This window comes from Alligator sinensis, unplaced genomic scaffold (genome assembly GCF_000455745.1).
Source record: "Alligator sinensis unplaced genomic scaffold, ASM45574v1 scaffold101_1, whole genome shotgun sequence".
Lineage (NCBI taxonomy): Eukaryota > Metazoa > Chordata > Crocodylia > Alligatoridae > Alligator > Alligator sinensis.
In genome coordinates this window covers 456054-468293 of record NW_005842924.1, presented here as the reverse complement: position 1 = coordinate 468293, position 12240 = coordinate 456054, and the positions used below count along the sequence as shown (strand labels likewise).

Here is a 12240-nt window from a genome sequence, read left to right as displayed (position 1 = left end):
CAGGAGGAAGGGAATGATCCAGAGCTTCACAAGCAGCTTGGTTATTAAAAAAAAAAAAAAGGATGAGATAAGTTTATGGAGGGAATAGGGTGACAGTTCTAACTCTTCAGTCAGGGTGTACAATGCATGGAGGTGTGGTTTTAGCATAGAAGGTGTCTGGTTATCTGATGCATTTGGGGCATTATTATTCACCGCATGGGGCCAGGAAGGAATTTTTTTCTCTTCCAGTTGCTACAGGTGTCAGGGTTTTGTTTTCTTTACCTTCTTCAGAAGCATCGTGTGTTGCTGCAGTCAAGGGTGGGGATTTTGACTGGGTATGCCAGTTCTCATCCTGGGATTAAAAAATTATGGGTTACTGCCTAGGGGATTTTGCTCCTCTTGTCAAACTCAGATTCTCAGGAAGGAATTTCACTCCATGGTCAGGTTGGTACAGACTGGAGATGTTTGCCTCTCTCTATAGCAGATGTGGCCCCCTTCTGTGGACCTCTTTAGCATATTTTAATACTTCTTCATATCCTTGCCATGAAAGGACACTGACAGTTCTATCATCCCTTTGCTTTACATGTGGCAAATCAAAGGGCATTATTGACATTTCAACCATTATGCCCAATAGCTGTGTATGTGCCAGTTTGCTCCCTAAGTTTTTAAGAAGGGGTTAGACAAACACTTGTCTGTGATGGTTGGTTTGGATAGGGATGATCCTGCCTTGAGCAGTGGATTGGACTAAATGACCACATAAGGTCCTGTGTAGCCTTACTTTTTTGTAATTAATATGATTTTGCATTGTTTCTGCTTCCCCCCCCAAATGTTACTTTGGCAAAAATTGGCTGTCTGACCTCTAGTGTTCTGGGTGGGGTCTGCAGTTCAGTTTTAAGTTTTTTTGAAGGATCCAGTACCTCTGGGCCTGTAGGTGCCACCGTTCTTTTTTTTTTTTGCTTACCAAAAAAACCCCAAACAGAACCTTAACAAGTACATTACCTGTGTTAATGGGCAGTATCTATGAGAGCAGGCCAGAGAGCTATCTGCAGGACAGGGAGACAGCAGTGGTCCGGCTAGTTTCTGAAAGCACCACACCCATCTTCAGGATTGTGCTGCCCCGCAAACTGCCCATATAATGTAAGTACATCAGAGGAATGATATTAACTTCTATTTCCAAAACTGTCCAAATATCATCTTGGTGACTCATCCTTGAGCCTAGTACTGCTGATAGCAGAAGACAGACATGGAGGAACTGCCTGGTGGATTAAAGAAGAGCAGTAGATGATGGTAAAAAAAGGGCTTGCCTGCTGGAAGTGTACATGTCATTACAGTTGCTCAGCTCCAGAAGCGACACTCACAGCTGAGCCCCCTCCTATTCCTCAGTGTTTCAAAAGCCTCTGCTTATCATCTCCACATTAAACACCTTATTGAGCCTATTGCCCTTGGGATTTCCCTGCAGCCAAGCCTTAATAAATCGGTCTCTTTCTAATATTCTTCACTGCTTAAAACCAGGTTATGGCCATGCACCTTTGATGCCTGCTGCTTTAAGGGCTGGATCAGGCAACTGACAGGTGCTTGATTAAGGCAGCCATTTTCAAACTTAGGCAAGCCAGGCAGAGGCAGCAGTTTGCTGCTTGCAGCTGAGGGAGTAACATCACCTGGCTGACCCACTGCTCACAACATCTTGGAGGTAAGGGCAGGAGGCTCCTGGTCCTGGGCCTGACCTGAAACTGCACTGTGCTGGGGTACAGAAGCCTGGAGGGACTGCCTGTGGCAGGGCAGTGTCATTCAAACGCCAGGACCACTAACCTCCCCGGTGAAAGGTGCATAGGGGCGCCTTAATATCCCCAGCCCCCACAACATGGTGGGTAAGAGGGCCAGGCATGTCTCCAGACACCTGAGACCTAGGGGGATGCAAGATCCTGGACAGCCCCAAGGGAGAGGGCAGGGGATTGACCCCAGAGGAGGGCAGTAAGGTATTTGGTGGGCCCATACAGAATATGGAGGGTCTTTACGAACTGAAGGGCTGCATAAGCAAGATGCAGAGTAGAGCTGAAGGCCAGTCTGAAGGGCTGCATCAATGGGGGTGTTGAGTAGGGCTGAAGGATGGCCAAAAGGGCAGCACATGGGCCAACCCCCACAAGAGTGTGTTTTGTATGTGTAGAAGCACCTGGTGAGGGGCTAGGGCAAAGTTAGCCCAATGTCTGGTGAATTGGCTGGTCACTACCCAGATGGGGGTCACAGGAGAGGCCCAAAAGGCTGCATGTCAGCCAGCCAGGAGTGAAACTGATAAGCCTAATGGCCTATGGGAGCCGCTCAGTGGAGCTGGGCAGCGTGAAGGAGGGCCAGTACAGAGCAGCATGAAAGAGGCCCAGTGAGAGAGGGCAGACTACAAGAGGCCCCAGTGAGAGGAGGGCGGTATGAGTGAGACTCAGAACAGAGCAGCGTGTGAGAGGCCTGACAGAGAATTAAGTTGGTCCAGCTTCAGGCTGGGAATACAATAAGATTCTGGATGCCATCTGCGAGGCATGGGCCATGATGTAGGGATGATATGGAGCCATGGATTGCACCCCCTGGCCTCGGGGCATTATAATGGGCAGCCTCCCATTTAGAACACCAGGTTATTAAACCAGTAAGTTGTAGCAGGCAAGTCTGGGCAGACATAAGATCTCAGCCCCGGGATGGCCCCATCACAGGTCTTACTGGTGACCTCTTGACACTGATGGCAACTCTAATAAAAAAAAAACCAGCAGCTTTACTTCTGCAGATCAATTGTAACATGGACTTGGAGCTCCAGTTTCTCTGACTGTTCTCTGACTCCAGTTTCTCTGCATATACCATCACCATCAGTACTTGAGCCATACAGCACCTTTTTGCATCCAGGAAACTGCCTACAATGAAGCAGGCTTCTGTTCCCTTGGGCAACATACCAGTGTTCTCTTTACTGCTAAGGGAGGGGACTTGAAGTTGCCAACCCATCCTCTCATTTAGCTAATGGTATGGCATGAATTTCTGGGGCAGTGGTATCTGGTCAACACACACACACACACACACACACACACACACACACACACACACACACACACACACACACACACACACACACACACACACACACACACACACCTTTGCAATCTGTGCCAAAGATGGAACGTGCCAACCGCAATCTTTCCCCTTCTAATTTCAAAACAGGAGTGGCTTGCCCTCTGTGCTTTAACTGTTAGAAGCTCATACGCTGGAATTTGAGCCAGTTAGTTGTGTAGTAGTATTTTTATCTCTTCTTTGGAAAATGTCACACTACTGGTAGTTCTTTGAACTAGACTTGAATTCTGCCTGGCTATTCTAGTTCCCTAGGATTAAAATATAGCCCCTCAGGTGAGAGAGTATGGTTCACATATGATGGGCATCTTGAAATGCCTGGTCTGAGGGGAATTCACAGTATCCGCAATTATTTTGCCTCCTGAACCAGGGAGACTGCAGATATTTCTTATGAGCAAAGCCATGATATCACCTGCTGCCCTGGGATCACCAGAGTCCCCTGGAGCCACACTGCACAAGAGTGGGCTCACCAACTTCTAGGGTAGCAACATACACCACACAGAAGCAACATAAACACCAACCTGACAAGAGACTGTCAAAGACAAGGGCAGAAGCTCTCCAAGGCAGATGCTCTACCAAATCCTCTCCAAGTATAAAGCATCACTTGTCTCCTGAGACACCATTGTCCACGTGATTCTTGCTGAAGGTCATGCTAGCCATGGTACCAAGAAAGGGCACCAAAATGGCACTCCAGAACAACTGGATACAGCAGTGCTGAGAACTCCCCTCCTCAGACAACTCAGCAGCATCCACTTCTCACCGCAACATGGTGGTGCCATCAAAATTACCTCAATATCCACATCACCACACAGCTTCCCCATGCTGCAACAACCAACATTATTAACGCATGTAGCACCATCCAATTCTCCTTTGTACCAGTACTATCTCAGTGCCCCAACTACACAGACATCTACTGCTCCCTCAGAGCAAGAATGCCCTTAGTTTTCAGCTTCATCAGTAACCTTAGGCTACAGTGCAGGGATCTGAACACTAATTTAGAACATCCTCACCACCAATTTCGTCCTCATATGAAGGATAAAGCCATGCATCTTGGGACTGGTACTGAGAGGCTGACCAAGAGGGAATGTGGCCCATGGTCTCTAACATCATGCACTATACCTAACCTAGCCAATATGGTCATATTGGATACCCCAGTACTGTCAGGATAGGGTTGACTGCCAAGACAGACCCTCCCAACCTAGAATGCTTAGTTCCACAGACCCACCTGAACTGGCCCAGATCCTTCAGTCAGCCTCAAATATAGCATAAAGAAGAGCTGGAGAAAGCACACCACCTGGGGACCTGTTGCGTACTGCTGCCTTCTAACCATCATTATATGGTATCCTGTGGGCCATTAAGTCAACATATTACAGCTTGTGACTTCTGTTTTTTGGCAAGCACATATGATGCAATGGTACCAGAGGTGCTGGGGATTCAGTGCCCAAAAAGGATCTTCACCAGTACCCTGAACAAGGAGTCCACTAGTTCCAAAGACAGGCTGGTGACTGTAGCACTTGGGAGTATAAACAAAACTTAAGGCCAGAGTGAAAAAATGTCCTCAAGGGGTCTGTAAGCCCAGTGAGCAGAGATTCCGACAGTCAGAATAAACATCGCATGTGGCTGTTAGATGACAGTATGAAACTGGTGCACAAGGGGCATGGTTGAAAGCCGAGAAAAGCAAGGCCACGTCAGAGGGCAAAAAAAGAAGGGGGGTGGGGTCCCCCTGTCTGAACTGAAGGGGAGAAAAAGAAAAAGAGCAAATTCACTTAGTAAATGGGTGACACTCCACAAAAAGTGTCCAGGCCGCAGAATATTATCTATGGCGTTATTACAAAGGTGGGAGGAGTTGGCATTAGTGCTGAGGTGCTAGGTGACAGCAAAGTCTGTGGATTCCCCCAAAAGACAGTACACAAGAACAACTCTTACAGATGTTCTCAGGATAGTAAAGGTGTTGGGGGAATAGAAAAAAAAAATGAGTCTAAGGACATGGAGAAAAATGTACTTGGAGCAGTTTCAAAAGGGAAGAGTGAGGTGCCACTCCTGACCAGGCAGCAGCTGTTCCACTGCAACACAGGAGTCTGTAGCCATATCAATAGAGCAGATTTACTTCAATTTTAACCTTGCGTCAGATGAGGTGATTCAGTTCACTTGTAGCACATGTACAATAGAAGAGCTCCTGTGTTGCTCTCATTTGCCCCTGCCCCGAATGCTTCCTAAGGCTCAAGTCAGTAGACACATGAAACTAGAGTGAGACGAAATGATGAACAGGAAACATGTACTGCTCTCTACACCTTCAGCAAGGCAACACAAGACCTAGGCTGAGGTGCACTCTTATGAGTAACTATGAAAGCAAAAATGTCTGGTCAAAGAACAAGGCATTGACACATATCCATGAGGGAGAATGTGCATGTGAACAGATACTTGAAGGAGGATTAGTATCGTGGCTGCAGAACTTTGCACCTCTTAATTAACTCTTGTTAATTTTCATTATTCTTTCATTGCAGATCAGAGCACTGGAGGAGCAACACCAAAACCAGCAGTACCAACATACCTGCATTTTACTTAACTATTATTGTATCAACTTTTCCCCCATAAATATAGTGACTCAATTCATTCACACCTAACTTGATTAAAATATTTTAACTACTGCATCAGTTTCTTGATCAGTTCTCCCATGATGCTGTATCCTGACCTTATAATACAGCTTCCCAAAGAACAGAGCAAACATCAGGTTAGCTGTGAAAGGATTAAACACCATTGCGAGATTCCACTTTTATCCTCCTCTTTGACTTCATAGCAAATAAAGAGGATTTTTTTCCCCCATATACACCTTGCAAATTCATTCTAAGATTGGACAGTCAGGCTGGGTTTGCTCTATTTTACATGGCATCACCAACAGTAAAAAGTTCTGTTGTCCTCAGATACATCAGCCACTTAGTTGCCTTCAGCACAATTGCTTGGGTATAACTGGGCTCACAAATGGCAAGTCAGTGAGGTCAATGATCAGCTGAACAGCTGGAACAGTTATTTAAAAAATCTAGACAATTCCTGAACCAAAAACAGGTCCAGCTCCAAGTCCCTGCACTATGTTCTGTAGACCAGAGGGCAGTAGTGTTTTTATCAAAGTTCACAGAAAGCTATGTTACCAACAGTTTTAAGGACGTAACAGCACATACCACAAACAGCAGCAACAGCAGAGGATTACTCTCTGGTTTATTTCCAGAAGATGTGATTTATCTAAACAGATGACAGAGACAGAATGGTACCAGTTCTATGCCACTCCCAACAGAAATGACACCTCTCCTCTCCACATACTGAGTGAACCTGCCCACTCCAAATACAGTGCAAAAAACTCACACTTCCACTCTTCCCCTTTGCTCCTGTAGGCCTATTTCTGGGGCCCAGATGTCAGATAAGTTTGATAAAAGGTGCCAATAAATTGTGAGAAGTCCTCTGACAAGGTTCCATGGAATCACCCTCCCACTGCACATAATTAAAACAGATCTATACTGCAGTAGGGCTAGGCCCTGCAGCTGTGGCAGAAACCAGCCCCATTGGGGGGGGGGGGTGTTGGTGTTGTGTTCCTTAGCCTGGTCTGCAGTGAGAAGCGCGTAGCCTGTGTCTGCAACAAGCCACTCCCTGTTGCAAGACCAGCACAAAGCCAAGCCACCGGCCCCCACACAAATGACTTGGACCCGAAGGAGTCTGCAAACTATGTCTTGATCCTCCTCACTCAATTAAAACACTGACAGGAAGTTGGACCGCTTCAGGAGGAAATGAAACCATTTCTAATGGCTGCTAAGAAAAGGGAGGAGGGCAGCATATATGAAGCCAATTCAAGGGTTCAAATATAACAGCAGAACAGAGGGGGTTCAATCTCACGCCTGGGAAAAGAACTCACTATGCCCCGAGTCGATAAAGCTAAAGAGCCCCCAACTCTAAGAGGAACAGGCCTTCTGGAGTCCACTTCAGCCAGTGTCCATAACAGCAGACTGTCTCAAGCCCAAAGACAGGTTTCTGGTGCATGCTGACACTGCGTGAGCCACTCATTGCACCCCCATGATGGAGAGCAAGAGCTAAACCACTGCAAGAATCAGCTTCTCTTTCTTCTTCCTCTTTTTCTTCTTCTCCTCAAAATGGTCACTGGCATCAGCAAAGAAAGTCACCTCACCCTTGGCTTCAATCTCTCTCTTCAGGTATTGGAGCCCAGCCATGTTGAATCCCAGCATGTCCTGTGGAGAGAGATAAACACAATGCTGGGCATTGCCCTAGCTTCCTGGTAGCAAAGAGTTCACTTGCTTAAGGAATCCCTTCTCTCTGGCACATCGGAGTGGCTTTTTTCACCCTCTCTGGGCAAGGAGCAACCAAACAACTCTACAGATCTACACAACACAATCCTATAGCTAACTTCTTTTTAGCACAGAGGAACAAACCAGAACTGAGCACCAACTCAAAACAAGGATTACTGCATGGTGGCAGATATAGCCTCTGCTCCGTGCCTCTGACAAGTCACAATCTTCTCCCTTTTCTGAAACTTAGATTGCTGGAATCTGCAATATCTCCCCACAGTCTGGGTTACTTGTGAATCCTAAATCCGAAGTCAAAGCTGGCTTCCTTTCCAAAAAGGGGATTTTATTTGTCTTTCCTGCATAAACAGGACACTTGCATAGGAGAACAAAAATCCAAATAAAAGATAACAGAGCCCCTGTCTGTACCACAGCCAGGAACTTGCCTGCTACAGAAACAAGGGAAAGGGACAGAGTACTGAGAAGGCTTTGGATACAGATGGAAACACAACCAGAAGCACAGGGTATTGCTGCAGGCACTCACCTGGGCTTCACTGACTTTGGAGATGGTGGTTTTCTTCAGATTCTCTATCACTGCCACAAGCATCTGATTGCTTGTAATCTGTCCAAAGTGTATCCTGAAGGAAAAAAAGCAGACAAAGCAAGCTCTAATTACATAGAGCAACCCTTTCTCAAGCAGGGGCTCAAAGGATCATGGGGCTAGGGCAAGTGCTGGCTCAGCCCAGAAGGTCAAAGACACATCCCCAGTCCCTATTCACAAAACCAGCAGAGAGCAGCAGGGCTGGCTGGCAGCATACACCACCCCACTGCCACCACAATTGAGGCTAGAAAGGGCCCATTCAGACCCAGTCAGCCCGTGACCTGCCAGCCAGTCCAACTGTTTGCCTTAACTGTGATAGGGGCTCACCCCCTAAGATTGGGTCAGGAGACACAGAAGTGTCAGATGGCAGTAAGTGCTGGACTTCCACCCTTTGTGACTCACCTGAGGAGGAAAAGGAGAGCACGGCAGAAGAGCTCCACCTCAGTGCCCACCTGGATGTACTCGTTGAAGAGAGTGAGCAGGTCAGGGATGTATGAGAAAGGCAGGACCAGCAGAGACTCCTCCACCTCACTGAGGGGAAAGTGGAGAGGGACAGGGGTGACTAAGTCCATCCACACACAAAGCAGCCACTGTCCTAACGCAGAATGGAGGGAAACAATGCCATGCAGGGAGGCTCTGGCACAGTGGCCATGTTGAGCAGCCACCACTGCTCTGTCCAGGAGACTTAAATATCCTTCCCTCCTCTTTCTCCCCAAAGTATGGCACATGGTGCAAAGTAACTCTCAGGACTGTCACTGCTCAGCTATGTCTGAGGGAAAGGAGCCAACAATGCCAGCACTGGTCAGAGAACACGTGGTTTATTGGACACATCCCAGAGCAAGAAGCAGGCTGGTAGACAATCCTGCCTTGTGGAAAGAAGACTAGCAGGCTCTGCACCTTCCATACCTCCCTCCCTCAGGTTTTCAGTGCTGCTCTCCCTTCCATGACACCATGGGTTGCGGGTCCAACACATTCCGAAGTTTCAGCCAGCTCTTACTAAGGAGGGAATGATTATTTTCCCCAGCAGCACAGCTGCTAACAACAATCATTCCAGTTTTTCTTTTCTTGCCCACCTCCAGTGCTGGCAGCTTCTCCAAAGGAACCAAGGCCAACACTCAAGCACTGATCCCACTCAGCAAGAAGCCTCTTGCGACTCACCTTGACTTGACTTTCTTGAAAACTTCAAGCACATATGATGAGGGCTACAGAAGAAGGAAAGAGCATGAGCTGTACATTAACATGTCCTCTGCACTCCAATTCCATCTAGTTATGGAAAGCAGGGAACACTTTTAAGGCATATTAAACACAGTAAGAATTCAGAGAAACAGGAAGCAACTAGCTCCACTCAGCTGGCAATCAGGAAATATGCAGTGCTTCTGAGCGCAGAGTATAGGCTTTATAGATTTGTTTACCATATGTACAAACTGTTGAGTGTAACCTAACCACAAGTGCAAGATAAGAATGCGTTTTATTTTGACATACTAGCACAAATTCATGCATACACACTGTGGATCTTACAAACAATTCCCAGAATGCAGAAATCAAGATTGTTCTGAGCTCTGCATTCTGCAGCACTAAGAGAAGAAAGTGCCAGGAACCATAATATCTATTGGCTTCCAGTTCCTGCTTCCTGGGTCACACCAACACAATGATGACGGATCTATAGTGGGCAACAACTCTCCATGGCCTGACATGTCGAGCCCATACAGTATTTCTGGGTGTTGAAGAACTTCAGTGTGCCCACTGTTTGGAACCTAAGTCTCCATTCACAAAAGTCTGAGCCTAGAAAAAGGACCTGCTGGCATTGCGTGCTTTTGCTTTGGTGAAGGTAGTACCTTCCCCCTCCCACCCCCATTTACCAGTAGCCTATAAGCTAGAGCACTCACTCAGGAAAAAGTATACCCAGATCCAAATCCCTCTTCTACCTAGACAGTAATGCCATATCTTCCACCTCCCAGGGATGTTGTGCTATAACACCAGGCTGTCATGGGGTGGGGTGTTCAATCTTTCCTGTGAGGCTTTCCACTTCGCATGGGATAATTAAAGTATTCATCAGGTGAGAAAAATCCTATATTCTAGAGGTCACATTTACCTTGGAAGGCAGAGACCCGTGTCTCGGTGGATATGTATTACACAAGTCTGAACCTCACCAATGGGAGCGAAATTCACTCCCAAATACTTTTCAGCCTGGTGGGTAAAGGCAGTCTCTGGGGAGACAGAGAAGAAATAAAGAAGAAGGTAGATGAGAAGAGCAGGGCCATAGGGATGAGGGCTCTAGGACCACCTAAACAAGGAGAGTGGTGGTGGTTGAGGACTTCCTCCTGCAGAGGACAAAACTGCCTATTTGTCATCTGGAACTGGGGTCTCATGAGGAGTGGACCCCATATCCAAGACATCAGAGAGCTTGCCAAAGCTCATCTGGCCAGATCCTTTCCTTCTTGTCTATGTCACTGATATAGCCAGGAAAAACACTTGAGTAGATCAGAGAAGACCATGAGGCTTGAGGTAGGAAGATGAAAGGGCATGATGCACAGGTGGCATTCTTGTCAATCCTCCCCAAAGATAAGGTCCCAGATAGGAAGCAATACACCAGGGAAGTAAACACATGGCTGAGAATATGGTGTCATCATGAAGGATTTAGATTTTTTGACAATGGGCAGATGTCCCAGGGAGGAGGACTGCTATCAAGAGATGGGAACCATCTGACAAGGACTGGAAAGAGCAGCTCTAGGCTTCACCTGGCCAACTTAGAAAGGGGAACTTCCTGGGGGATGGTGAACAAAACCCTCTAGCCACAGAGCAAACAATACAGAGGGAAGAGGACCAGAAGAAACAACTTGACTCAGGAAGGGCCAGAAAGCCACAGAATATGAAAAAAGGGATGCAAGAGGGAAACTAGTAGGTCAAAGTGTGAAATACTTTAGATGCATAGAAACAAATGCAAGGAATATGGGAAACAAACAAGATGATCTTAAAGTCATAGCCTGTGAAGAAAATTATGAATGAATTGGTATTACAGAAACTTGGTGGGACAACTCTTACAACTAAAACATCAACTATGAGGGGTCCATTCAGTTTTGAAAGAATAGGTTTGAGAAAAAAGGAGGTGATACCACATTGTGTGTCAAAAATATATATATGCATTCTCTAGTCAGGAGGAAGAAGGTAGCAGATCCGAGTGGATGTGGGTAAAAGATAAAGGAGGGGAAGTACCTCAGTAGTATTACAAGTGGGAGTCTGTTATAGGCCACCAAGCCAAGAAAAGGTGATGAGGCGATCTTCGAGGAAATGACAACATTATCCAATAGTAGTGAGATGGTACTAAGGGGAGAATTACATTTTCCAGCTATCTGCTGGAAATAAAACAGGCAAGACCCTAACTTGTGTGGATGACAACTCTCTGATCCAAGACGTTGAAGATACAAGTAAGGAATCCCCCATCTTGGATCTTGTGCTGACCAGTCGAGAAGAACTGGTTGAAACTGTGAAGGTGATGGGAAGCTTGGAAGGAAGTAGTTACAATATGACAGAATTCATAATTCTGAGACTGTGAAAGCAAGAAGTCACCAGAACCTACATAGTTAATTTCACACGGGTGGATATTAACTGACTCGGGGAAATACTAGACCCAATTTCATGAGTTGACTGAAAGATAAAGGTGCACTGGGAAGACGGCAGTTTCTAAAAAGGTATGCTACTAGAAGCTCAACAAGTTATTCTGACATGATGGAGGCACAGCAGAACCTACAGAGCTGCACAATTTGCTTCTCTGATGCCTCAAAAATCAAAAGAAAAACATACACAAAAATGGAAGGATGGGCAGGTCACTAAGAGAGTATACTAAGAAACTGCAAGAATCTGCAGGGACAAACTCAAGGAGGCAAAGGTAAATAAGATGTTACACATGGTGAGGGAAGTTCCATAAATACCATATTTTCTTACAAATCACATTCACTTCCCCCCCCCCCAAAAAACCAGCTGCTGGAAACCCAGTGCTCGCATTATATAGTAAGAGCAGTTACTTTTGTTTTTGCAGCCGAAAAAAAAGTAAATTAATCCACAAAGAGTAGATAACGAAGAGCAAGTTCAGCTCCCTGGCTGCTGTTACTCAATTATTTACTATAAGAAAATAAATTTTTCTTCTTCATTCAAGCCTTTCAGAAACAAGGTGTGTCTTATTCTGAAGCACATGCACGTGAGAAAATATGGTACTTTGGTCAGAAAAGGAAGACTAAGGAGTAGGTCCATTGCTAATTAGCTCCTAGGAAAATCTGC

At 46.2% G+C, this 12240-nt stretch overlaps 2 protein-coding genes across 2 annotated transcripts in view; one reads left to right on the top strand and one right to left on the bottom strand.

The window, feature by feature from the left end:
* The window catches only part of SPAG17 (sperm associated antigen 17), a 78775-nt gene extending 72612 nt beyond the window's left edge, over positions 1-6163 (top strand). Inside the window, exon 17 of the mRNA XM_025192457.1 lies at positions 5583-6163. The gene's annotated coding sequence lies outside the window, so the exon portion shown is untranslated. The remainder of the gene's footprint in view (positions 1-5582) is intronic.
* A 111-nt stretch (positions 6164-6274) lies between these two features.
* Positions 6275-12240, bottom strand: part of WDR3 (WD repeat domain 3) — a 30073-nt gene continuing 24107 nt past the window's right edge. The window contains exons 23-26 of the mRNA XM_014525986.2: positions 9124-9167; positions 8368-8496; positions 7909-8002; positions 6275-7310 (exon numbers count right to left, since the gene is read on the bottom strand). Of these exons, the coding sequence (XP_014381472.1) occupies positions 7155-7310; positions 7909-8002; positions 8368-8496; positions 9124-9167 (423 nt within the window). The 3' untranslated portion in view covers positions 6275-7154. The remainder of the gene's footprint in view (positions 7311-7908; positions 8003-8367; positions 8497-9123; positions 9168-12240) is intronic.